The sequence below is a fragment of the Nelumbo nucifera genome, chromosome 8 (assembly GCF_055504915.1).
Source record: "Nelumbo nucifera cultivar China Antique chromosome 8, China Antique-T2T, whole genome shotgun sequence".
NCBI classification, from domain to species: Eukaryota; Viridiplantae; Streptophyta; class Magnoliopsida; order Proteales; family Nelumbonaceae; genus Nelumbo; species Nelumbo nucifera.
The window spans coordinates 10,512,272-10,539,889 of NC_142656.1; the positions used below are offsets into that span (position 1 = coordinate 10,512,272).

The 27,618-nt window shown below is 39.7% G+C and overlaps 1 protein-coding gene across 2 annotated transcripts in view; it reads right to left on the minus strand.

Moving 5' to 3' along the window:
* LOC104592200 (beta-adaptin-like protein A) overlaps positions 1-25,973 on the minus strand; it is a 34,975-nt gene extending 9,002 nt beyond the window's left edge. Inside the window, exons 1-7 of one of the 2 annotated variants that reach the window (XM_088892801.1) lie at positions 25,723-25,973; positions 25,116-25,632; positions 22,197-22,321; positions 15,606-15,804; positions 6,640-6,868; positions 6,311-6,477; positions 5,920-6,129 (exon numbers count right to left, since the gene is read on the minus strand). In XM_088892801.1, coding sequence (XP_088748927.1) covers positions 5,920-6,129; positions 6,311-6,477; positions 6,640-6,868; positions 15,606-15,804; positions 22,197-22,321; positions 25,116-25,632; positions 25,723-25,775 — 1,500 coding nt within the window. In that variant the 5' untranslated portion in view covers positions 25,776-25,973. The remainder of the gene's footprint in view (positions 1-5,919; positions 6,130-6,310; positions 6,478-6,639; positions 6,869-15,605; positions 15,805-22,196; positions 22,322-25,115; positions 25,633-25,722) is intronic. The other variant, XM_010251425.3, reaches the window with a different exon arrangement.
* Positions 25,974-27,618: the final 1,645 nt, after the last annotated feature.

Below are 27,618 nucleotides of genomic sequence, written 5' to 3' on the forward strand. Positions count from 1 at the left end.
CCCGTTCGTCTTGAAGGGATGGGATATTCATCTCATGGACGCCCAAATCTTGCGGAATGGATAGGGCGAATTTCAAAAATTTCTCCCATCTTTGCAGGGAATCGAATTCCCTATTTCAGAAAACATATTTTCAATGATCAATCTTGAATCAACAACCAAATCAAATCTGAACTAAAAGAAGTAGGAGGGAGGATATACCTGATACAGAGAATCAATATCTCCCAATGGAGGTGTTCACACCCAAGGAAGGATCCAAAATCTGCTCCCACTGAAGATGGCGCAGTGAAGGATGGAGCATAATCAGCAACGTTCTTCCAAAAGAACTTGACCCTTCACAAGAATCAACTGGATGGCTTGTGGGTACAGCTCCAACCAATCTTTTCCCAAAAGATTGGAATCAAAATCAAATCTTGATTTCTCCCAAGAACTGGAGATCGAACTAAAAGGAATGGCAATGACAGGAAGGAGGCAGTAGGAGACAATTTGCAGTATGCAGGAAATCTCTCTTTCTGTGATTTCTTTGCTCTGAAGAGAATTGAACCTCAATCACAAAAACTATATTCGCCCCTTTCTTCTTTCATAATCTTAAAGGGATCAGCTCCTAATCAGATTAGGAGTTGCTAATCCAAATCATATTTGAGTTAGAAGTCCCTTTAAGTGATAAGGGATAATCCTTATCTTATCTGCAGATCAGATCAGTCATCTCCTAATCTAATTAGGAGGTTTCCAGATCTAAATCTCATTTAGATCTTGGACTCTCTAAGTGGATAGGGTCTAAGCCCAATCCCATCAGCTGATCCACTTCAGAATTCGCCCCTTTAATTGACTGATCAAATCAGCCCAGTTCGAAATGGGCTTGAGGCCCATTTAAGGTTATGTACTCAATTAGCCTTCCAAACTGCTGCCCAGTTGGGCTTCCTTGTATGGTGTGGGACCCAAACATTGATCTACACATCAGCCACATGGGTTCAGCCCAGCCTTTGTTACAAGGCCTGGCCGAATACACTGTTATGGACAGTGCACCCCCTGAAACCCATCTTATGGGCTCTATGGGCCCAACACTTACCCTAAGTGGTCTCTGGGCCAAGCCACCTTGTAACACCCAGGGACTGTGGGCAGATGCAAGATTAGCCCATCAGGTATTATCCTCAATGGTCTTACACTTAACCTCTCAGCCCATAATGATCAAACACTGCCCAACAAGGGAGGACCTCTCCCTCGACTGCAAGGAACAGTGTTGCACTCTCCACTTACATGGATCCCGGGAATTAAAACCTTTTGCAAATCATTTCGAAACCATAACATATATATATATAAAGATATATATATATATATATATATATATATATATATATCTTTATATATAAACATATTTTGCAAAACAAAATCTCAACAATTGAAATCGGCTACCGGCAGTCTTGGTTTCCATCAGAGAGAGTGCATCACCGATCATTACCTTTGTCCGACAAAGGGGCTGATCCTTTCACTATGATCACCCACTCAGATGAATTCTCGGATTGTCCCAAAATACCCAGGTTTTGACCCTTGCTAAGGATCTCACTGATTAGTACATCAAAGATAGCCCAATCCGACATCTAGTGTAGTATCATAATCAAGTCTAGGGGTTAGGTGTAACTTTCCAGTTTTGCCCATCTATCTCCAAGGTCCAGGGCAATACTAGAAATCTGGTCCGGTTCAAAGGTTCTATTAATCCTACACTGTATGTGCCTAGGGTCTCACCCTGGCAGCTGAGACAGGCCACCCCAACCGACTTGGTGGCACTACAGTGTCAGCCTTGTCAGGATAGGTCTCCCCAGACCGATCCATTGGCTGTGAACATTCTAAACTAACACGAGTCTCATTAAGTGTCCAGTTTAAGGGTATTACACAGAAACATACCAAGGGAACATGAATCAAATATGTACTTTTATTCATTTACAATAAATTCATAAAGTACATCATTCTTGATTGAAGCTAAGGGCATACAAAACTGTCTAACACGTCTCACGGCCAGTCTCAATCACCTTCCTAGTCTCCAAGTCCTGAAAAATACATCGGTCAGGGAAAAAGGTTACTGAACAGTTCATGTGTTTGGTAATACTACTGACTGAAAGCAAGTTAGTATCAAGCTTAGGAACATGCAAGACAGAAGATAAAGAGATAGTATCCGATAGCTTGATGTCACCCTTGCCTGAAATTGGAACAAGAGAACCATCAGCAATGGATACTCTATCTCGACCAGAGGACAAGTGATAAGAAGTGAACAATGATGGCAAGCTAGTCATATGGTCGGATGCACCTAAATCTATTACCCAGTAGTGGTCAGTATTACCTGGAGCTGAAGCATGGTAAGCTGAGGCTTGAGTACCTGAATGTGCAAATGCAGATGTGGCAGGAGCTGATGGTGACTGAGATGGCTGAGTTGAACTCCCAACTTCCTTTTCCAACTGTATGAGGGCAGCCCGAACAGCGGCTAAAGTCTCTAGGGATGTGCCTGATGAGGATGCTGAATCAGTGTTCACGGCCACATGAGCATTACCCTTCTTACTTCTTAGTTTTGCTGAGACCAAGTGAGGATGTAGCTTCCAACAAGTATCTTTTGTGTACTTGGGTTTCTTGCAATGTTCACATACTAGGTCCCGTTTATCTTCCTTCTTCCAGTCCCTTTCTAGATCACCCCCTGACTTAGGTTTAATAGCTGTCAGGGATGGGAAAGGGGGCTGAGGCTGCATCATGACTTTCCTCCTGGCCTCTTCACTATGCACCAGGGAGTATGCCTGAGAAAGGGTCACACTATCTCTTGTCAATATCTGTTGTCACACAATGTCATATTCTGAATTCAAACCAGCCAGAAACTCAAATACCCTATTTGTCTCGACTTGCTTTCTGTGAGTCTGTGCATCTTTGGGACTCTCCCACTCAAGGGTCTCTAGATGGTCAATCTCATGCCACAAGGATTTCAAGGTAGAGAAGTAGACAGAAACTGGCTTCTCTCCTTGTTTAAAGTTGTTCACCTCACACTTCAGTTCATAGGCTCTGGCAACATTAAGGGGTTGGGAATAAGTTTCTTTCACATCCCATATCTCTTTGACTGTCTTTGCCCACAAGTAATTTCGGCTGATATGTGGCTGCATAGAATTACACAGCCATGCCATAACCAAATAGTTCTCTTGAACCCACTTGGTGTATGTTGGGTCCTCCTTGGAAGGTTCTTTCACATCTCCCAAGAGGTAACCCAGTTTTCCCCTTCCTCCAATAGCCATCATGGCTGATTGAGCCCATTCCAAGTAATTTGACCCATCAAATCTCATAGTTGTAATCTGAAACCCAGTTTCAGATACACTACCATAGCTATTGTTCCCAAAACTACTTTCTCCCTGACCTTTAAACTCCATCTTTGGTCAAGAATCAGTGGCTACAAACTGTTAGAGCCACTACACCAGAAAACAGAGTGAAATCAATGCAGGTCTGAAATCTGATCTGAAACCAACACAAATCTGATCTGAAATCAATCGGCTATCACAGTATATGCAAGAAACCAACACAAATCTGATCTGAAACCAATCGGCAAGCACAGTACCAGGCAGTCTGTCAAGTTTTTATCCTCTAGAAGAGCAATCTGAGATGCTATTTTCTGAAACCACTGCTGTGGGGCCCACTGCTGCGAGAGCAGAATTAGGGTTTCGACTGTAGGTCTGAAATAAGTGCTCAGCTGCACTCTCCAAGCAGTCCGTACAAGTGGGACCTGTCGTAGGGTCAATATGAAACCCTAAAACTGATCACCTCTGAGTGAAGGGGGGTTCGGCCCAACAGTCAAACCCTAGAAACAAACTTCAAACAGTTCGGCCTCTCCTTCTAGATAGGTCCAACCTATCTCGACTAATTGCAGTCTCTAAAACTAAATAAAAAAACTTACTTATGGATTTCGGTTTACTGCCTTCCAAGGTTACCTGAACCCTAACCTTCGCTGCTTCTTCCTGATTACCAACTCTCTGCAAGCCGCAGCAAGTCCTCAACTGCTGCGAACCTCTCCTGGTAATCTCCAAGAATCAGCCGCCAAATACTTCTTCGTAAGATTCCAGCCCTAGCTAGTCCTCGTGTGGTCGGCTGGACTAGACACACATGAGAAGCCCTAGATAGGCTCTGATACCAAGTAGAAGATCAAGACTGTAATCAGTCTTGAATCCTAATAGATTTTAGGTTTACAAAAGCAGAAGAAAAGTGAGAGAAAGGAGAAGGAAGAGAAGAGAAACAGAAGAACACAAGGGGTTGAAAGGAGGGACAGGTTCTAACACATCTGCCGCTGCCACTCTCTTAGTATTTATAGGTTATGTTTAGTACATAGAGGAAAGGACAGATCTGCCCTTAGTACTTACATGATAAATAAAGTAAATAAATAACTGAAATAAATAACAACTGAATTAACAAACTGACCCAAACTGACACTACTATAACTGAAACAAATAACTACACATGCTGTCCTACGAACACAGTGGGGACCACTGCTGTGGGGCCCACATCAGTGTTCTCTACAAAATTTTCTAGGAAGGTTTCTAGAGAACTTGAAGAAAATGGAGGCCAACTCTGGAAGAAGAAAGAAGCATCTATAGGAGGGGCTGTTTGTTCTTCTTGTTTCAATGTCGTTATCAAGTATTTTCTTCTTTTCTTGGAGACTTGAGGGTTTTTTCGTTGTATGGGTGTACGCTGGGGGTGTTTGAATTTTCTTTCTGGGGGAGATTTCTTATCACTCCTGTTGTAATTCTTCCGGTCTTATTCTTAATGAATTTACTTTTTTATTTATCTTCAAAAAAAAAATCCACATTTTGGCAAGGAGACTCTTAAATTATGTTCAAACCACATGATCACTGTTGAACGGAAAATTGAAGAAGCTTTTCAGAGATGAAAATTAGGGAGTTTAGGCATGTTTTTAAATAGAAAATTGAAGATGCAAGTAATAGGCCTAAGACTATTCAATTTTGGGTTCATTGAGATGCAACTAATTGGGCCATGATTTTAGTACAGGTTGTTTGGCAATCAGTTTTATTGATGCTGACAACCAAATCAGGGCACCAGATGCTATCAAGAAAAATATCAAATGCTAATAATATATACTTGTTATATTTTCAACTTTTCCTTTCCTTTTTCAAAATAGGTACCATTCTATAAGAGTTCCCAAAGTTCACTTTTCTCTCTTGGAATAAAAGAGTATGTGTAAACAATTAGCATAATATAGAAACTGAACTTCAACAAACTAGTAATATATGCACTCTTTAACAAAGAAAAGCAACTAACACAACATGTTCAGACAAATTACTCTGGTATATCCAACATGATTGGTTTGAACAGCTGTTAAGAAATAAACATTTGGTTGAAATAGTTTTTGTTTCAACAGTTGTCAGTTTCACAAAATTCATCAGTATTTATCAGTGAATGGACTTGTCTGAATCCATTATGCCGATATGAACTATAACAGTCATAAAGGCAGCTAGAACCAATTTTAATCTACATTAAAATATGCTAAAAACATGGAAAAATATGAAATAAGTAGGTCATGTGACAAAAAGAGAAGACCTGAGAAGGTTTTGGACTTGTATCAGAATTTAGTTGTGGCGCCTATGGCCGTATCTAGGTCTTCAAAGAGTAATAATGGTTGTGGCAGGGGAGGAAGAGAGCTGTGTACTGTGTAGGTGTTCCCTGGTGTGCAATGTAGCTGGGGGTCTGGTTCTGCATTTCTTTTTTTTTTCGTATACCAAGGGCTTATCATTACCTTCTTTGTGTAGTCTTCCTTTGTTTCAGGGACTTCAAAGGCTTCCGTTCTGGACTCCGGACTGTCTCATCTTTGTGTATTTTCTTTTCTAATTCATTTTTTTCTTTCTTGACTATAAAAAACAACTTTTTCTCTGACAACAACTCAATTACCTCTGCAGAATGCTCATCTTCCCAGTTTTCAACAAGACTTTCCAAAATATATGGAGCATCAGACATGTCCAAAGAATATTCCCCCAACATCCATATGAGAGCTGCCTTCGCCTTTGGTTCTTGAACATTTTTACTGCTGATATTCCCAACAACTGCAATGCAATCATGACTCCATTGAGGATATTTCCTCAAAAGATCTTTCACAAGTACCTGAATAAGAAAATTCCATAAGAAAGTAAACAAGATCATATGAAACTGAAAAACCGTATGTTTGAAAATCGCATAAACATCTATGACATTATACTTTTTTCTCTTCAAAGCTTCAAAATGAGATAATATTTTCCACATTGAAAGCCTATCCAACTAGCAGAGAAAAGAACAAAATAATTACCAGAGTTTCTGCAGTCACATAGTCTTTCTCCATCTCTAGAAACTGAAGAAGCCTGTCAACAATTGCATTCACATCATACTGCTGAAGTGCAATTTTCCCAACAGCGTGAATTGACTCTCTTGCAATGGACACATCAATGTTTGCAACATATTCGCATAATTCCGTCACTGAAATGGATTCAATCAGACCATGCAACAGGCATACATGAAAATCTATCAATAAAGAATAATGGATTTGAAAAAGAACAATGCTTATGACCAAAGAAGGAATCACCAAAGAGGAAGGATAGAAAAGAAAATTTATAGCATAGATTGAAATGGTCCAGTTACCAATTTCATATGTATTGCTCTCATTTGCCACTGCAGTCAGCATTTCAAGTTTCAGTTTCTTAACATAAGATGGTTCATTGTACTGGCAATAGAAGTGTTTGTAGTCTGAAGAAAATAGAATAGGTGCACGCATCACCAAGAGATGCAGGTGGCTTAATACTGCATAAGATAGTTCTTGACTTCCAGAGCTCACTAGGGTAAGCAGAGGGGCTTTTATGCGCTCATATACCTAAAGGCACAAAAACTTCCCATCAAAGAGATTATAGCAATATAATAATATAATTCTAGGCATAGAGTAGTCACCATGACAGCAAGCTGAGGAACCAAGTCAATGCCGGGGAAGCACCCCATAGAAGGGTGAATTTGTTATACCCCTTATTATAATTGTCCTGAACACGAAATTTATATGACAGAGAAACTTCATACCAAGCAGTTAAACAATAGATGATGCAAATATATTCCTTATCCAAAGATGATATTCTTTCATGTCAATAAACAACTTCTCTGTTCATGGTTTTTTCAGATTTTTATCTTCACGACCAGTAACAAAAATTATTTATTTAAAGAAAAACAAGGAAGAGATAGAAGAATTATATGGAAAGGGAAAACATCCTAAGACAAAGCATGAAAGCTCCCAAAACCATAAATCAAACAAGAATAAGGTCAAATATTACTGTAGGGAAAATGACTGCCCAGAATAAAATAGGGCTCTCTGGGCACCATATTTGGTCACAAGGATATGCCCCTTCAGATGTGGCAAGGGAACACATACATCTTTTCTCCCCTCAGATTGTGAAACCACCAACTATTACAGAAAAGTCAAGCTCAGTGAGGTAGGTGCTCAATGATCAACCTCTCAGAACCTAGTAAATTAGAGAATTTAATTCCTGGAAAAGAGTTGTGATCTCCCCTCTGCTGATGTATACATATATGATAAGTAGCCAGTAGAACCAGAGAGCTGTCAAAATGGAGATTGGTAGGATCTAGGCCAGGATGACAACAAGAGAAAGCAAATGTAAAATAGCTGGAGTGAACATTATTTTTAAGCAGCCAGATGGCACAAAGTTTGATGACAACTTGACATGTAAGCTAGGAGTAAACCAACAACCACATTGTTGCAGTGTAATACATTTGTCAAAATTTGAACCAAAACTCAACAATAAACACCATTTTGTATACAACATCAGACAAATTTCAACACTCCCAACAAAATACCCACTCAATTTTTTTTAGTGTGTATGTCAACAACCAATGGACCTGTTGATGTTCTAGCAACATAGCCAACACTGGCCCATATTTCTGAAATTGAACAGAAACAGTTAAAGGTTGTTGTGCAAGTATGATAGTTTTTTTTTCTTTTTTTAATTTTTTTGAGAGGTAGCTGTTTTGTTCAAGAAGGCAAAAAGGTGGAGGGGGATGTACATGAGAGGATGTACAAACAGCACAAACAAAACAAAGCAATTAAAAACCACCCAACTTAAGGGGGCAAAGTGCTTGCACTATACAAAAAATTCCTATCCACCCCAAATTTAGCAAAAAGGCCCGCAATTGAGTTCAGCTCCCTTGGAATCCATCTAAAACCACAAAAGAGAGAAGAAATTTCAGAAATCTCATTAAGTGACCCAGCCTCCAAGAGGACTTATCCGCATGTTTGGCCCAATTAATAACACTCCTAGAGTCCCCCTTGATGAGAATAGAGTTCACCTAAAGGGATCTAACAATTCTCAGACCAGTCACCAATGCCTTGACTTCAGCTTCAGACGCATCCACAGCACAAACAGGACCACTGTAAAACCCAAATCACAGAGCCCTCTCTGTTCAGAATAGCTCTCCCAATGCCAGCTGCAGGAGGCTGACCAGATAATGATCTGCAGCTGTCATCAAACATCAGGAAGAAATCTAGCACTGGCCTAAGAGTGAGGAGGTGACTAGGCTGATTTTCAGTGTGGGAAGAGTATAGAATCTCTAATAAATTTCTTTCAAGATCAGCATACTGATCAGAGGAGAGCAACCAGGAAAAAATACAAGAAGAAATTCTCTCTTTAAGGGCTTCCATCCTTGTGATCTTGTTGTCAAAAATTCACCTGTTTCATTCCTCCCATATACACCACATAACAGCATGAGATAAAGCCTTCCAAAAGATTTTGCCTCTAGAACCCAAACTGCAAGAAGGCCACTGATTGAAGAAGCTAGCAACACTATTGGAAGGAGCCAAATAGAAACTAGAATCGAACACCAGATCAAAGAAGAATTGCCAAAGAGAACGAGCCATTTCACAATTAATTAACAGGTGGCCAATCGATTTGTCATCCTTCATACACGACACAAATATGGCGAGAAAGACAGAGAACCCTTCCACTTTCTTTGAATCATGTCACAGGTATTAATATGTTCCCAAACTGCCTCCCAAATAAAAAACAAAACTTTGAGAGGTACCACCTGAGGCCAAATTCTGTTGACCAAGAAGGCAGTAGGGGATCCCATAATAAGGTGGGTGAAGAAGGACTTGGTGGAGAAGATGCCAATAGGGGTAGAGGACCAGATACGTTTATCAGGAAGGTGTAAAGAGAGAAACACATCATTCAAGGAAGGGAGGAGGGAGGAGACTTATTGGGCTTCAAAATCTGATAGCACTCTACGAAAATTGAAATTAAAGGACAGGCCTTGGTTGTCTCTGACCAAAACATCAGAAGCCAAGATATCCAAGTTTAGGCTGTAAAGGTTAGGATAGGCAACAGACAAAGATCGAGGATCCCACCAAGTATCTATCCAGAACCTGTTACGATTACCATTGCCAATCCTGAGTCTTACTAGAGGGGAGAAGAGAGGAAGAGTTTGCATAATACCTTTCCAAGGGTTGGCGAAAGAGAAACCGTTTGTCATAGTGTTGCTGTCCCACCGGTTATTGTTTCTTCCATATTTGCTTTGTATTACGGAGGCCCAGAAGCTGTCTTGCTCCAAGGTAAAACACCATTGCCATTTCCCGAGAAGAGCAACATTTCTTTCTAACAAGTGTCCAAGACCCAAACCTCCATCCTTATTCGGTTTGCAAACTATCTCCCAGTTAACCATATGCTCCCCTTTTTTATCCCCTCCATCCCAAAGGAAGTCAGGTTGCAGCTTTTCAAGGCAAGATCTCACTTTAACAGGCACCTTAAAAATCGAGAAAAAATAAATAGGCAGGCTGGAGAGGGAGGATTTGATTAGAGTCAGTCTACCCCCTTTCGAAAGATAATTTCTTTTCCAGGAGTCCAACCTTTTTTTCACATTTTTCAATCACAGGGTCCCAAAAGTTAGTAGAATTGGGGTTCCCCCCAAAGGCAAGCCGAGGTAGCTTAGAGGCTACTCCTCAACCTTACACCCAATGATTTCTTTAAAGGTATTCAGTTTTCTTTGGGGAACATGGATGAGTACAATGCTGCTCTTGGATAAATTGGCTCTTAAACCTATGACAGACTCAAAGCATTTCGAGAATTTTCTTCAAGTTCCTAAAGTAATTAATCTCACCTTCTAGAAAGAGTATGATGTCATCAGCATAAAGCAAGTGGGAAACCTGGATCTTTTCTCTAAGTACCATAAAGCCTTTTATAAGATTACTGGCTGAAGCAGACTGAAGGAGATAATCCAGTAAATCTGCCACCAAAGTAAACAGAAGCAGGGAGAGAGGACAACCTTGTCTCAGCCCTCTAGAGGCCTTAAAAAAGCCTTGGGGGCCCCATTGGTGAGGGCTGAAAACCAAGAAGATTGAACACAGCCTTTCATCCATCTAATCCACCTCTCCCCAAATCCCTTAAGTATCTAAGTATTCTAAAGGCACTGCCAGTCCACCCTGTCGTACACCTTTTCTAGATCAATTTTGCAAACTACCCCTTCTTTTCTTTTTTGTTTTCTATCTGCTACCACTTCATTGGCAATCAGAATCCCATCCACAATTTGTCTACCTCTGGTTAAGGCACTTTGAATAAAAGCCACCACACCTTCCAATCACTTCCTTCAGCCTATTAGCTAAGGCATTGGCCAAGATTTTATACAAGCTACCAAGAAAACTGATTGGCCTAATGTCTTTGATCTCAGCCGCACCAACTTTTTTTAGGATCAACTTAATGAAAGTTGAGTTATTGCCTAGATTTAACTTGGCTGATATGTGGAAATCGGAAAAGGCCTCCACCAAATCCAGCTTGACTATATCCCAATAATCCTCATAAAAAACCAAAGAGAAACAATCAGGGCCAAGGGCCTTATGTTCATCAAGACTAAACACTGCCTCTTTAATCTCCTCTTCACTAAAATCTCTCTCAAGCCATGACTTCTTATCTTCCAAGATCTTAGAGCCAGTCTATTCTGATAAAGAAGGTCTCTGAATTCTGTCCATCAAATATAACTTCTCAAAGAAGTCAACTATTTCTTCCTTGATAATAAAAGGATCCTCTGTCTCACAGTTACCCACCACCAAACTAGAAATGAAGTTCTTCCTATTCCTAGTGTAGAGAACACTGATGTGGGCCCCACAACTATGATCCCACTGTGTTCGTAGGGTAGAAGGTGTTCTAGTCTTCCTAGGGTTAGCTATTGGTCATTTAGTTGTTTCAGTTGTTATTTATTTCAGTCTTATTTTTGCTCTATTTGTTATGTAAAGACTATGGGCAGATCTGTCCTTTCCATGTAATGAGCATAACCTATAAATATTAATTAAAGTGGCGGCGGCAGAACATTAAGCTTCTGCTCCTCCTTTTCAACTCTTGTGTTCTACTGCTTCTCTTCCCTCTTCCTCCTCTTTTCTCTTTACCTTTCTTCTTATTTTCGAACCTGAAATCCATTAGGGTTCAAGACTGATAACAGTCCTGAACTTCTACTTGGTATCAGAGCTAGGGTTTCTCATGTGAGTCTAGTCCAGCCGACCACATGAGAATCATCTAAGGCTGGAAGCTGAGAAAGTAGAGTTCGTTGACTGGTTCTTGGAGATCTCCATAGGTAGCAGCTGTTTGAAGAATTGCCACAGTTGCAGCGAGTTGGTGATCAGGAAGAATCAGAGAAGGCTAGGGTTCGGGTAACCTTGGAAGGCAGCGAACAACATCCTATTGTAAGTTTTTTATTTTCTGAGAGAAGTACTATCAGAGAAGATAGGTTGGACCTATCTAGCAAGGGCGGCCGAACCACTCTAGGGTTTATCTTTCTATTCTCTAGGGTTTTGTCTTAATCCTGCAGCAAACCCTAGTACTGGACTGAACCTTGTGATCTAATACTGCGGCAAACCCTAATAGTTCTCTCCTCAACATTGATCAGTTTTAGGGTTTCATATTAACTCTACTACAAGCCTTATCCGTACGGTACTGTCTGGAGTGTACGGCTGAGAATTTGCTTTTAGGACTGATTAAAACCCCAATTCGGCTTCAGCATATCAGATTGTTCTTCAAACTGTTTTTCAGTTTTCTTTTGGGGTTTCGAACTCTTCTATGGGGGTGAAAACAGTTCGGACTGTTGCTGTTGTGTGTGGTTACTGATTTCAGATCAGTTTTATACCTGTTTCATGTACATCTACTGTGATATATCATCTCCTTTTTCCCTTCTATACCCAGATGAGGAGTTGTTCATTGTTCCCCTCAAAACATTTGGTTGTACCTGTTTTGTTCAGCTTCTCGGTCCCCGTCACTCCAAGTTCGAACCCAAGGCCTCCAAATGCATCTTTCTTGGTTATGCACAAACTCAAAAGGGTTATTGCTGCTATGATCCTGTCTCAGGGAAGAAGTTTGTATCCATGGATGTTACTTTCTTTGAGGAGACACCCTACTATTCTCGGGTCTCTCCTCAGGGGGAGTGCAGTGAGGGCAGGGTTAATATTAGTAGTGAGCGTGGAGATTTGGGTCCTTTTCTTCAGAGGGGAGTGCAGTGAGGGCAGGGTTAATACTTTTGGGGTTGTTCCCTTACCTATTCCAATGGATGATGAGGGCTGCAGTAGCGAAGGTGGTCAGGGGGATCGGGAGTTGAGAGTATCACAGGCGATGCAGGCAGGTTGATCCCGGTCATCAGCAGTCCCGGCCAGCTCCAACCTCTTCTGCGGCTCCAAGTCCAGATATTGCAGTCCACTGCGGCTAAGGTCCCCCTGCAAATGACCTTGACCTTCCCATTGCCATCAGTAAAGGAAAACGGCATTGCACCACATCTACAGCCCACTGCATCTCCCAGTTTTTGTCCTATGATCGCCTATCTCCCTCCTACAGGTCCTATCTCACTTCCGTTGCTAATGTCCCTATTCCAAGAACAGTGCAAGAAGCCCTATCAGTCCCGGAGTGGAGAGGTGCAATGCAAGTTGAAATGGATGCCCTGTTGAAAAATAATACCTGCGAGCTAGTTGACTTGCCCAAAGGAAAGAAACCAGTTGGATGCAGATGGGTATTTACTGTGAAGCACAATGCGGTTCCATTGAGAGGTACAAAGCTCGGCTAGTTGCAAAAGGGTTCACTCAGACTTATGGTATAGATTACTTGGAGACATTTGCCCCAGTGGCCAAGATGACCACCATTTGGGTCCTATTATCTCTTGCAGCAAGCTACACTAGGCCTTTGTACCAAATGGATGTTAAAAATGCCTTCCTGAATGGGAACTTGCAGGAAGAGGTTTACATGCAGTTGCCTCCTGGATTCTATGATACAGAGGCAGGTAAGAAGGTCTGCCGGCTCAATAAGGCATTGTATGGTTTGAAGCAGTCACCTAGAGCTTGGTTCGACAGATTCAGACTAGCCCTTGGGAAGTTCGGTTATGTACAGGTCTAGTCAGATCATACACTGTTCATCAAGAGGGTGGAGGCCTCACTGACACTACTTGTAGTATATGTTGATAATATTGTGGTAACGGGAAATGACAGCCATGAGATTGAGTCCCTCAAACAGCTCCTTCATCAAGAGTTTGAGGTGAAAGATCTGGGTACACTACGGTATTTTTTGGGTATTGAGGTTGCTAGATCTAAATAGGGGATCTTTGTCTCTCAGAGGAAATATGTTCTAGATCTGTTGGCTGAAACTGGAAAGCTGGGTGTCAAACCTGCAGATACACCCATTGAATAGAACCACAGGATTAGTGCAGAGAGTGGGGAGCTACTTGAAGACAAAGTTACGTTCCAGCGGTTAGTGGGAAAGCTCCTATATCTATGCCTCACTCGGCCAGATATCAGCTATGCAGTTAGTGTTGTCAGTCAGTACATGCATTCTCCTAGAACCACGCACCTTCTAGCAGCAGAAAGAATACTAGCATACTTGAAGAGATGCTCGGGTAGAGGTATACTGTTCAAGAACAATGACCACATGAAGGTGGAAGTCTATACGGATGTCGATTGGGCTGGGAGTGTTGATGACAGAAGGTCTACCTTTGGATATTGTGCTCTTGTGGGAGGTAACCTGGTCTCTTGGAGGAGTAAGAAACAGAGTGTTGTCCCCCGATCTAGTGCTGAAGCTGAGTACAAGTCAATGGCTAACGGAGTGGCTGAAATCACTACTTGAGGAGTTGGGTATTGAGTATGAGAAGCCCCTGATGCTGTATTGTGATAATCAAGCGGCTATTAATATAGCACACAACCCGGTGCAGCATGACAGAACTAAACATATTGAAGTTGATCGACACTTTGTACGAGAGAGGGTCTCATCACAAGAAGTGTGTCTCCCATACATCACCTCCAACATGCAGTTGGCAGATATCCTCACCAAAGTTGTACCACGGAAGAAGCTAGAGGCGGAACTATCCAAGTTGGGAGTGTAGAGAACACTGATGTGGGCCCCACAACTACGGTCCCACTGTGTTTGTAGGGTAGAAGGTGTTCTAGTCTTCCTAGGGTTAGCTATTGGTCATTTAGTTGTTTCAGTTGTTATTTATTTCAGTCTTATTTTTGCTCTATTTGTTATGTAAAGACTAAGGGCAGATCTGTCCTTTCCATGTAATGAGCATAACCTATAAATATTAATTAAAGTGGCGGCGGCAGAACATTAAGCTTCTGCTCCTTTTCAACTCTTGTGTTCTACTGCTTCTCTTCCCTCTTCCTCCTCTTTTCTCTTTACCTTTCTTCTTATTTTCGAACCTGAAATCCATTAGGGTTCAAGACTGATAACAGTCCTGAACTTCTACTCCTAGCATTAGCAAAGCTGTGAAAGAAACGGGTGTTATCCAGCAGGACACTAATTACTTAGTGTTATGCAGCAGGATAATGTTTTTTTTAAGATTTTTTGGGCAGAGGGAGATCTTGATATGGACATTATTTCAGGTTTTCCACTATGTCAGAAATTGTCCAATAACATCTGATATCCAATTATGCGTGTTCAGTTAAAATACAAGATTTACTAGTAATAAAATAAAAGATAAATAGAGCCCAATTGGCTTCCAACATGGTCTCAAAATGAGAACTAATAGACCAATAAAACTGCAAGTTAAAATGCAGTATTTGTACATGGATGTTCTTATTTGATACTTAATACAATTCTTTACCCTTTTTTCACAAAAAAAAAGAGAAGAAAAAAGGAATAGAATACAGTCTTGAGATGGAAATTGATTGGTGAGTTGTGCATTCAATAGGCATGAGATCGGTTTCCTTCTTGGCCCAGAATATACACAATAGAAACCTTTTCTATCCATCTTCAATCATTAGGAAATAATAACACTAATAACTAAAATATGAAGCCTAAACTCCAATTCCCTGATTTGTGTGCTAATGATCATGGGGATTCTAAGAAGTAAGAACTGTAAAAGGCACCTAAAAATCCTACTAAAACCATAAAACTAACCCAAGGAAAATGGTTAAGAGATTTAATTGATTACAACTATAAGATACCCATGTATGACAGACATTCAAAATGACCACACAAAAAGCATCCTGATGTTTTGTGCATGCATGGATCTCCAATTGAGCAATTATAATATCCACCTCTTTTTCACTAGTACTAGAAACGAGATGGAAAACAGAAGGATGATGATTGATAATGTACCTGCTGATGTACATCAGTCATTGACAAGGTCAAATGCAAAAACACCTTGATTGTTGCCAATACAACAGCACCATTTGCATGTTGCAGTCTATCTTCAAGCAGATTCATAATGTCAAATATCTCACTGCTATCTGAGGGTACATATTTTCCTACCAAGTCGAGCACAAGACACTGTGCCCATTCACTGAAATCCTTAATCCTGCAAAGATTATAAGAAAAACAGCTTCTATTAGTATAATTATTCAAAGACCTCAGATAAAATAAGGAGAAAAAAAACTGTTTCTGTTATTGCTCATTTTCATAATTCCTAAAGATTATACAAAGTGAGAATTTAATCAAGAATATTTCAGCAAAAAAACTTAAATAAATAGAATCTACATAACTAAATTTCAATTGGGGAAGATGCAGACATTTGCAGAGTGAGAAATAAATGCAACAAGATGGAAAGCGTCAAATAAACCTAGTCTTGTAAAATGAACTTGACAGAAATGAATTAAGTCTGTTTCACTACCTTTTTTTACTGAAAAAAAAAATAAAAATAGTTCAAGATTGTGTATATTGAAAATCAATATTATCAGCAAAAGAAATTTCAACGCTTTTGTTATCAGTAAGAAACTAAAGAGCTTTCACATTACTTTGATGGTTTAATTATAGAGTGAAAATTTCAGGTTTACTTGTTATTACTTGTGTTTTCATCACCATCATCAATGAAGAAACAAATTCCAACACAAAGAAAAAAGATAAATACAAGAGCTCCAGTCCCAACCAAGGTTCAAAGTATCGATACAGGCCGGTGTATCAGTGCTTTTTTTGTGTTTTTTTTTTTCGAATCTGGTTCAGAGGGGTCGATTTAAGGCCTGGCTACCCTCTGAACCATGGTCTGACCCAAAACACCCCCTGTAGGGGCGTATCGGGAAGGCCACGATACAATACGTATCGGCCGATGCGGGCCAATACGTAACGATATTTTGAACCTTGGTCCCAACTATAAAAAAGGGGGATATTCAGCTATCCAGTCCTCACAGAGAGGGTCAAAGCTGCCACAATTCACAAATGATGAAGTTCACAATAAGCTTTCATATAGAAGGAAGATGGACACATGCAAACGAGAGAAAAATTGTTTAGAAACAAAATTCAGGGTATTGATAATCAGAGGACCAAGTCAGCAAAGGAGTTCTCATTCCAGATTTTGCCAACTGGATCCTAAATACCCTGTTTTGGTTAAATGGCCTCGTGGGAGGGGGAGGGGGCCCTTTTTGCTTGGAGGAGAAAGGAAGTCAAGAAAGAAGCCTTGTTTTGGGGTTTGGGTACAAAGATCAGTCAAAACCTTCTGACCTTAAATGGTACTCTAACTAGAAGGGAAGCCTTGTTTTAGGGTTTGGACATACCAGGTTCACTTGAGCACAATGCAGTAGTGCCTCCTCCAACTTCAAGGGAAGAACGCCTTCATTTTTGTACTCTTTTTCTGCTACCATCAGTGAACAGCATTGACGTTTGTTGCTGATTGAGAAAAAAACATAGTTGGCAAACTGCCCATCCATTTCTCAGAAATAGATATAGAAGTTACCAGCATGGTAAAGACTGATAACACTCCCATGAATATAATAAGATAGGAAAGGCTTCCAAAAAAGTGGAAGATGCAACAACCTCCATATGCATCTGTGCATGGTTAATGAGAGAACAACCATGTACAGAGCCCAGTGCATGAGGCTCCCACCAATGTGGAGTGAGGTCTGAGGAGGGACAGATGTATGCAACCTTACCCTGTACATACAGAGAGGCTATTTGCAAGATTTGAACCCTGGTCACCCAGGTCGCAATGGAGCAACCCTGTATAGCATATATACATGTGTAGCTCTTTATACATTTTTTTTGGAAAAGGTAAAGTAATATTTATTGAGAAGAAATTACACATAGGAGGCTGAGATCGGTCCCAGAAAAGGCTGACTGATCAAATCAGCAATTATACATTCCACCATGAGCTAGAAAGAAAAACAGCTGACACATTACAATTTCTGAAATCCGCAGACACAGACACCCAAGACATCAGCTTGCCCACTGTTTTCTGAATTAGCTCTTCCGGACTTAGAGTCCTGTTACTGAAAATCCTTCTATTCCTCTCAGTCCAGATGGACCAAATTACAGAAACTGGAATCATCTTCCAAACAGTCTTCTTTTTCTTGGCTCCACAACTGAGCAGAATATGGGCAGTGGATGCACAAATAGTCGTGGATTCAGCACTACTCCCACATAGACTGCAAGACAGGTCCAACATCTGAATGCCCCTTCTCACTAGGTTATCTCTAGTAAGACATTTATTAAGAGCCATAGTCCAAACTAGGAAGTTGGCTTTAGTTGGGCTGGTTGGATTCCACGCTTGCCGATCAGGGAAATCAGGAATACCCCCTACAGAGGTTAGAAGCCAGAGACTTGACAGAGAACACCCCATCTGAGTTCCACTTATCCTCTGCACTGTAATCCACACTGTAATCCAGCTCATGATTCTGAAGACAGGTCAACAGATTCAAAACCTCATCCACCTCCCAATCGAAAAGGTTCCTTCGAAATGAAGGAGACCAATGAACTGAACCACCAGATACACTATACACTCTACAACTGAAGCCTCTTGATCCGAAGCACACTGGAAGAGGAGAGGGAAGGAATCAGAAAGGGGTTCATCTGAGCACCTCCTTCCAGAATTTGGTCCTGCTACCATTGCCAACTTTAATTGCGACCCCAGCAAACAGAGTTGAAAAATTCTTCATTATCCCTTTCCACAGAGAGTTGCCCCAGTTGGGAGGAGGGTCCCTCGTTCTCCAATTACTCCAATCCACACCATATTTGCTAGCAATGAGAGATCTCCAGCAGGCATCATTTTCTGCTGCAAATCTTCAAATCCACTTGCAGAGGAGAGCAGAATTAAAAGATTTCAACTTCCTTATGCCTAACCACCCTTCAACTTTGGGGAGGCAAACTTGCTCCCAACTCACCAAGTGCACTTTTTTCTCCTCCTCCCAGCCTCTCCAAAGAAAACTCCTTTGAAGCTTTTCAAGCTAATTTGCAACCCTGTTTGGCATAAAGAATAGAAACAGGAAGTAGGTGGGTAAATTGGAGAGAGTACTCTTAATCAGAGTCACCTTACCCCAAAAGAGAGGTATTTTGCCTTCCAAGAGGCCAACTTTCTTTCCATTTTCTCAATTACCGGGTCCTAAATTGCAGAAGAACCACCGCTCACCCCCAGAGGAATCCCAAATATTTGACTAGAAGGGACTCAATCTGACAAGCCAAAATACCAACACAATCTGCTAAGTTGGAAACCTGGCCCACTAGGATAATTTGGCTCTTGTTCCAATTAACTTTTAGACCAGTATTCACTTCAAACCAAGATAAGATCCCAAGGATTAACTCCACTTGTGAGGGAAAGGCATCCACAAAGCACAATGTATTATCTGCAAATTGAAGAATATTCACCTTCTTACAGAATAGAGTGAGGATCTCCATTACACATATAAATAAAAGAGGAGACAAGGGGTCACCCTGTCTAAGACCCCTAGAACTATCAAAAAAGTCTGTAGACTGTCCATTAACCAAGACTGAGAACTTTGGAGAGGTGATACAAACTTTAACCCAATTCCTCCATTTCTGCCCAAAATTCATCTGATGTAACACAAGATCAACACATCTCCAGTTGACATGATCATAGGCCCTTTCAATATCAAGTTTACAAATCAGCCCTAGGGAACCTTCTTTTTTCCTAGAATGAATGAGCTCATTGGCAATGAGAACAGAGTCCAGCATCTGCCTACCCGGAACAAAAGCACTTTGGTTATTTGAGATAACACTACCAAGGACCCTTTTCATTCTCTCAGCAAGCACTTTAGCTAAGATTTTGTAGAAGCTATGCAGAAGACTAATCGGCCTGAAGTCCTTAAGATTCACTGCACCTTCAATCTTTGGAATGAGGGTTATAAAGGTAGTATTCAAAATGTCCTGTCTCACCACATCCCAACATTTAATATAGAAAAGATTTGTAAGACCATCAGGCCCTAAAGACTTCTCATTAGCCAACAACTTGATTGTTGCTTTTATTTCCTCCTCTGTGAAAGATCTTTCAATAAGAGATGACTACACATCACTCAACTGATTAAAAGAAAGGGACCTAAGAAAAGGTCTGAAGAACTAAGACTCCTTGTACAACTTTTTATAAAAGCTAGTAGCCACTAGCTTCATATCAATCTCAGAGACACCCACCCCGCCCTCTCCGTCCAGCCTGGTAATTGCAGAGGCTCTAGCTCTGGCATTTGCCGTTTTGTGGAAAAAGTGTGTATTCCTGTCCCCTGCTCCTCAGAAATAGGACCCAATTCTTCAGTTGAGTCGATTTCTTTTATAGTACTCAAGAGAGTCTTCTTCTCAATATCTAAACTCATATTTTTCTCCAATTTCCATATCTTTAGTCTTGCTTTGATGGCCCCCAACTTCTTTGCCAGAATGAATGAATTGGTACCCACAACCTGCAGATCCTCCCAAACAGACTTCAACAAAGGAACAAGAGTGGCATCCTCAAACCAGGCATTCTCTAATTTGAAAGGGACTTTTGCTCTCACTCTGACACCACAAACCAGCTAAATTGGAATGTGGTCTGAAATTGAACTAGGAAGGGCAATCTGCTTAAACTCTGGAAAGATATCTTCCCAATTAGAAGTAACCAGAAACCTGTCCAGCCTCACAAGGGTAGGGAAATCTTGGTTGTTGGTCCAAGTAAACTGACTACCGTGAAGGGGTAAGTCTTGGTCCAAGTACAGCTCTTTATACATCAGAATGAAAGAATAAAAGAAGAGTGAAAAGCAAGCTTCCACTTATTTGTTAAATGATTGAAATTGAATTTCTTGAAATCCTCCAAGACGGTAACCAAGAAAGATAGAAAGTTATCTCTCTATATTTAACTGGTCATAGCTTACAAGGAGTTGGTTCTCCTTCCAAAAATATGTAAATTGCATTCTTTACATTGACTCGAACAATTTGAAAAGAAAAAAGGTGGAAGATTCCATAAATATGCCCCTTCTTACCAAAACCCTCCATTGGCCATGAGGATACTAAGCCAAGTAAGTTCCTAAGAATGATCATTGAGACATAAAGAGAACTACAAAATGAGAGCATGCCTTATATGAGAAAATGCGATGTAATAATGTGTGCAATAATGATGATTCTACAATCCCATAAATAGAGCATCAGAATACCTACTCTCCAAATCCCTCCTAGATATTAAGAGATCGAATGTTAAAATCTTGTCCAGAACTCTCTTCCACACAAAAGATTTTGGATAGCACCTTGGCTTCCCATATCCACTCCACAAAAAATGAAACAGATGAATCACCTAGCTAGAAGCACCATATACAAATGACTTTAACTGAGAAATTACCACTAGGATTGGTTGTGCATATTATTGGAACCATGCTACCCTGGTTGAATGGAGGTCCCTCAGAGACATGAGAGGAACATTTTCAAAGTAATGTAGATGCAGATTCCACACTACCACATCTCCAACAATTTCTTAACAGTCACGGCAGAGGCCACTCTTGAACTCATAATTTAACAATGGATATATGTCACTGAAAAGAATGGAATGGCAAATCAGGATTCATGTAGCTGACCCATATGGTTGGAACAAGATTTAGGTGATGATGATGATGATGACAATGGATGTAGGCCTGTCTTGACAAAGCCAACCAATAAATTGTCAAAAAGGTTGTCACAAAAGGGGTCATCCCCAGTCCAAAAATTTATATCTGATGCATCACTAGTTTTATATGCAATGCTTGTTTAAGCAACCACATTCATGATGCTCTTCAATACACTTTCAACCATATGAAGATATGGATAGTACGGCCAATCCACTACTTACTAGCAACCACTCTCCTCCATATAACACCAGTTCCACTTGCCTAATAAGGCTACTTTAGTAACTCTAAGGGTCTAACTATGTAAGACCCATCCCACCACGAATAGAAAAATCGATTCATAGTAGGCCAGTGAAATGGAAAAAGCAGCCAGTATGTAAAAACTCCACCAGCTATACAAATTTAGAACGCTAAACCATCCATATGAAAAACAATATACAAAAAACAGCCCCAACATCTGCCAACAAAAAAGCTAAATGACACTCACTCAGAAGAAAGTAAATTTGTTTGATGATTAAACATGGATTTCTCCTTCAATGTAAGTGGGAATGAGCAAGTTCTAAGATATGAATATGTTTAGATTCATTCACATGTGAAAAATATAATTGCAAAAACCCATCAGAAAAGGATCTAACACAAAAGTTATTAATGTCCAAATAATTTACATATAAGCAATATAGGTATTTACTAGTTAATACAATGTAGTAAATGCATGCATGCGTACTCCATTGTATGTGCTTACACATTTAATTATTAAAACAAACAGAGAAACTCTGATAGTTCTCTCAAAAATGAAGGTCTATAAGTGCCTATGTACTATTGAGAGAGACAAAACCTGGTAGAAGCAAACCCATGCTTCCATGATTTACTCAATGAAACTTCACAATTACTACTTTCAGAACAAAGCATTTACCTATTCAGAAAATAATAAATTACTGGCTTGCTTAGCAAAGCTTCTCTTTCCCTGGATGCTTCCTCGGAGGTGCTTGCCTCCAAACTCCAAATTTCTTGCAAGGCAGATAAACAATTTGCAACTACCTGGCAAAGCATTACAGTGGAAGCAATTAATTTAATATGAGCACACCTGAATTTTCAAGGAATAAAGGACCAAAAAAGTAAAATATTATGTGCAGAAACCAATTTTCAGGAATCTCTTTTGTTTACCAATAATATTATAGTACAGCAAGACTCTATTAAGTAAATCAAGAAATGGTAAAATAGATATTTACTGGGTTACCAAAAAGACATATTTTTTGGGTCATCACAAGGCAATTCATCGTATACCAAAGAAATAATCTTCAAAGCACCAATTTTTATTTTGAGAAACTTTTTGGAGGACCCAGGATCAGACAAGGGGGGATTGACAAACATGGGACAATAAATGGTTAGCTAAAATGTAAATGATAAACAATCCAAACGAAATGTGAAATAAATTTACCATCCTTAGGTAGAACTTTACACAATGGATATGGTCACAGTCAAGGATACATGTAAGGATGTCAACTGGTTGGGCTCGGTGCGAGCTTGGCCCAACACAAAACCAACCCGAAATAACTCCAACCTGAACCCAACCCCGCCCTGACTAAATGAGGAGGGAGTATTGAACCCAATCCAGCCCATCTCATATATAATACAATGTACACCTATACTCTACCAAGCATATATACACAAATGTTGCAGCATTGAAAAGTCAATGGATCAAGTTTAAAAAGGATCCACCTCAACTCTAACCAGACCAAAAACCTAATTGGGGTTGACCTGATTCAACCCAATAGGGTTGGGTCAATGTGGGTTTACCAACCTGATCCATTGACATCCCCAGATACATGAAGCATTTGTATGTGCACATGCACAACTGCACATCCATGGGTTTTTCCTTCCATCACCCCCCCCCCACTCTTTCTTTGTTTTGGTTGTAGACAGTCTAATAGTATCTCAATCCCAAAAATCTCCTCCTTTTTCTTCCACAATTGCATAAAAGAAATATGTTTATCCAAACCATGAATTACGCAGTGCAGATTATATGGCCTCTTGTTGTAAGTTACGATAGCTTTAGAAGCCACAAGGAGATTTAAGACTACCATTAGAAACATTTGAAGTGCCCAAATTTCCCAGTTTTGTAATTCTCTGCATCAAAAACTAACTTGAAATTCACTATCTTCAATGTCACTAATGGAATGGAAGCAGTAAAATCAAAACAGCCACAATTATTGAAACTTGAAAGTCAACCACAGCATGGGTGGTACTAATATTTAAAATAAGATAATAAAGTTGGAGGGTTTATATCATATCAAAGCTAAAGATCTTCAATGTTCTCAAGGGGAAGTCAAACATTAATTTTACTAATAAAAAAGAAAGAATTTTTTAAAACTTTTGTTAATGGAACTCCACTGTTTGTATAATTCATTGCATATTCTGCTTATAATTAATGAATGAACGTTTTCTTGGTTTCTTATCAACAAAAAAGCCTTGGCCAAGCTAATTATTATTAGGGTGGCCCATTGGATTAAAACAGGAAAGGAGTTTAAGCCATCTTCTACAGAAGACATCAGTATAGGGTGGCATTTATAGCTCTGATTCTACATCAACTAGACCTGCAATCTTGTTGGATTGGAACCTTCCCTTGCCAAACATGATATGCTGTATTGGAAATCCAAGTACATCGGGAATTCAGAAAGAATAAAGGCAACATTATCATGCAATATTCTAGTCTTGTAAGGATTGCAGATATTGTTCAGGCTAAACTCAAAGAAGCCTATCCATGGAAACTAGCACAGACATAAATATGGGAGACAGGAATATGGCTGTTCGTTTCATTAGATCCTTAACACAAATATTAGTATGGATATCCAGTTTCTAAATATTGATAATTTTAATTAAACTCCTTAGTATAATTTATTAAAAATTATGTTTTACAAATTTCAAGGGTCTAAATGCCATGAAATACACTCTATAAGTGCCTATGCAGTATTCACTGTCTTTATCAGGTTTGTATTGTGTCTGATACAAGGTAAGGTAGGCATGTTCAAGTATCTGAGTATCATAAACTGGACTCCTAGCTTTACTTCACAGACTGAAATTCACAAGCTCTTGTGGGTATGGCAATCTAGTGGGAGAGAATTCTCAAGTGGTAGTAGGGTGGATACATAGTAGTACTCGAGTCCTGGGCAAGATAAGCACAAAATCAGGGAAGTAAGAACAGAAAACATCATGGCTTGACTCACTGGCAGGGAAAGGACTAAGGAGTGAATAGAACTGAATCGTATTGGGTGGGTAATCCCACCTGCTGAAAGCCTGAGTTATTTATGTAAAGGGTTGTTATGTTGGGGAAGGGCAACTGGGGAGCTACCTTATTTTTCTCTCCTTCTAGGAAACGCATGTCAACATTATTCCTTTCTGTACCCTTCCCTCGATTGCTTAAATTTATTTGGCTTTTTACACTTAACAGTGCATATCTACTGTTGAGATAAATTCTGATTTTAAGTTCAAGACAATCTCGAAAAAGATAGATTAGCGCATGCAGTTGCTGACATTCGACGGATTGTGCATGACAGCAAATGTGCCTTGAAATGCATGATATCCAATTACGACAAAATAATTAAACTAAAGTAAAGATGGGATGGTCCCCTGAAGCAGCATTTAAATTTTAAAGTTCTCTTCATCTCAGAATTTGAATTACCGTCACCTTTGATTTCTATTACCAAAAGAAGAAAATAGAAAGAACCCAAAAGCAATATTAATCTGTTCCGTATTTCCCTCCTAATAACTTTCTGTTGACACTACACAGCTACCAACAGAAAACATGGGAACCAACGAGTCAGGAAAATGGTACCTGAGCATCTGGGTCATTAAGCATAAGAGCCTTGAGTGCGGACGGAAAATCGGCATCTATACACGACGACGACGAGATATGATACAGCTTCAGTACCCCAATGGCAGCAACCATCCTCACATAACTGTTGTGATCCTGCAAGCCCGATCCCAACGGACCAACTAGATACTCCACTAAATTTTCCACTCTCAGAGAACAGAGGCTCCTCAATGCAAGCCCCCTAATCATGGGATCCTCGTCCCGGCAGTCCTTCTGAAGAAAATTGATAGTAAGGAGAGCCAGATCCGGATTCCCTTTAGCATAATTCCCAACATAGAGATAACACATCTTCTTGAGAACAATGTCCGATGTCGCGGAGCACATCACCATCTCGCTAAAGAGCGAAGACACGTCGATGCCAACCGTCATGTATGATATGACCTTCTTGAAGAGCTCTCTCTTTGAATCGTCGGTTCCCGGCGCTCGACTCCCGGCGAGTTGCCGTAGTTGCACCTTCAGATCGGAGACTTCTCCTTTTCTGGAGAATCAAATTAGGGCTCTATAATGAGTTCGATTGACACAAATCAGAAAATTATAAAGAGTGTAAGTGGTGAAGAAATTAACTTACCCAGAGGGCTGAGAAGGAGACTGAGATCTCTGCGACTGAGCTGGAGGAGCCATGACTGATTAAGCTATCGACGATTTCAGGCGAGAGATTGAACGAAAGGTTTTACAATTGGATCGACATGGAGGGAAAGAAACGAATCCCCGCGCAAACCTGGCAACGAGCTTCAGAGTTCAGACAAGAAAATGAGTTTAACGTATTAGAAGTTAGAACTGCCGAAAATTCTCAGTTCTCAGCAGGTCTAGACTCTAGATCGCCAAACCGCACCGAACCAAATCGAAAACGGCGGTTTGATCTGGTCTAACCTTAAAACAGTTTTAGAATTTCTCATATCATAATTTTTTTGTTTGATTTGGTTTTAGATTTTAGAAATTATATTAAACCGTCCGTAAACTGTATTAAACCAAATTATTAACATTATGTGTATTAATGTATATAATATATAACATTATAGATATGCATATATTGTATAATATATATAATACATTATATATGTTTAAACATATGTATTATGTATATATTCATTTAACATTTTATATATTATCGTTGCTTATTTCAATTTCCAACATGTAATTTAATGCCTAAGGAACTGGTATGTTTGGAAAAGTGTAAATGTAATAATAATAATAATAATAGGTATCTTGTTAACATTTTAACTTTATATTTTAGTTATCTTGTTATTTATGAGAGCATGCATGTTATTGGGGCTTTTTATTTGGGTTAAGCCCAATAGAGGCCCAAAGTACATTAGGAATTGGACCAAATTGTACTATGATGGTTTGGACTGGTTGGATTTGATATGAAATTTTCCCAATTTATAATTTAATAGTTTGGAATGAGATTTTCTTTGAACCAAACCAAATCAGACAGTGAACAACCTTAGTTCTTAGTCTATGGCATGCACAGTGGAGCAACCCACAAATGGCTTACAAGGCTCGCCTAGTGAATAGTTGAGCGAGTGAGCACATAATAGCTATGTGACATATGTCACAGTTAATGTGCCTTTCAAACTTTTTTGCTTCGTTAGACATAAATTATTCATTATTTTATTATTTTTGTCAAAATAATTAAAAATGAAAAACAATGAAAAAAGAAAATGTAAATGAATCCCAACTCTCAACACATTTAGGTTTTTCGATTTCATTGTTTTTATTTTTTAATTATTTTGACAAAGGTAATAAAATAATAGATAACTTCTATCTAACGGAACAAAAACGTTTAGATGAAAGACACATTAACTGAGACATGTGTCACACAACTATTACGTATTCATTCATTGTATTTATCTAACGTGCCTACTACATCCGAACCCATAGAAATAATATGCATCTGCTACCCACGCCCTATGCACATGACATCGCAGCAACATATCAGGAACATCTCCCATGAATGACAATATTCCAATGGGGACTTGGGGAAATGTTTTTGATGCAAGGTTGTATTGTATAGTGGGTAAGGTGTGTGTGGGTAGTGTCTTATGGGTAGCAGATTCAAGCTCACAAAAATAAGTCACGAACATTGCAGTTGGTGGATCGGTGGTTCCCACGATGGCATAACTTGAGTAAAAAGAATAAATGGATAAAGCAAAGCAAATTAATGCTGTTGGGGAGAAACAAATGTACACAGCCTTACATCTGTACATACAAAGAGGTGGTTTCAGCTTTCAAAAAAAGAAGAGATTGTTTCCAATAACTCATGCCTCACAGTATTAGATGTATTTAATCCATTCAACATTTTCACATTTTAGTGAGTTTGTTTTTGTTTATCTATGACGAGAAACAGTTAAGGGGGGCATTCACCAATGGTTGTTTGGTTTGAAAGAATTTTTTATTGATTTTTTGAATATTGTCCTAGACGGCCAAACCCCCACCTATGCTACCCCTTGAATTGTGATGTATT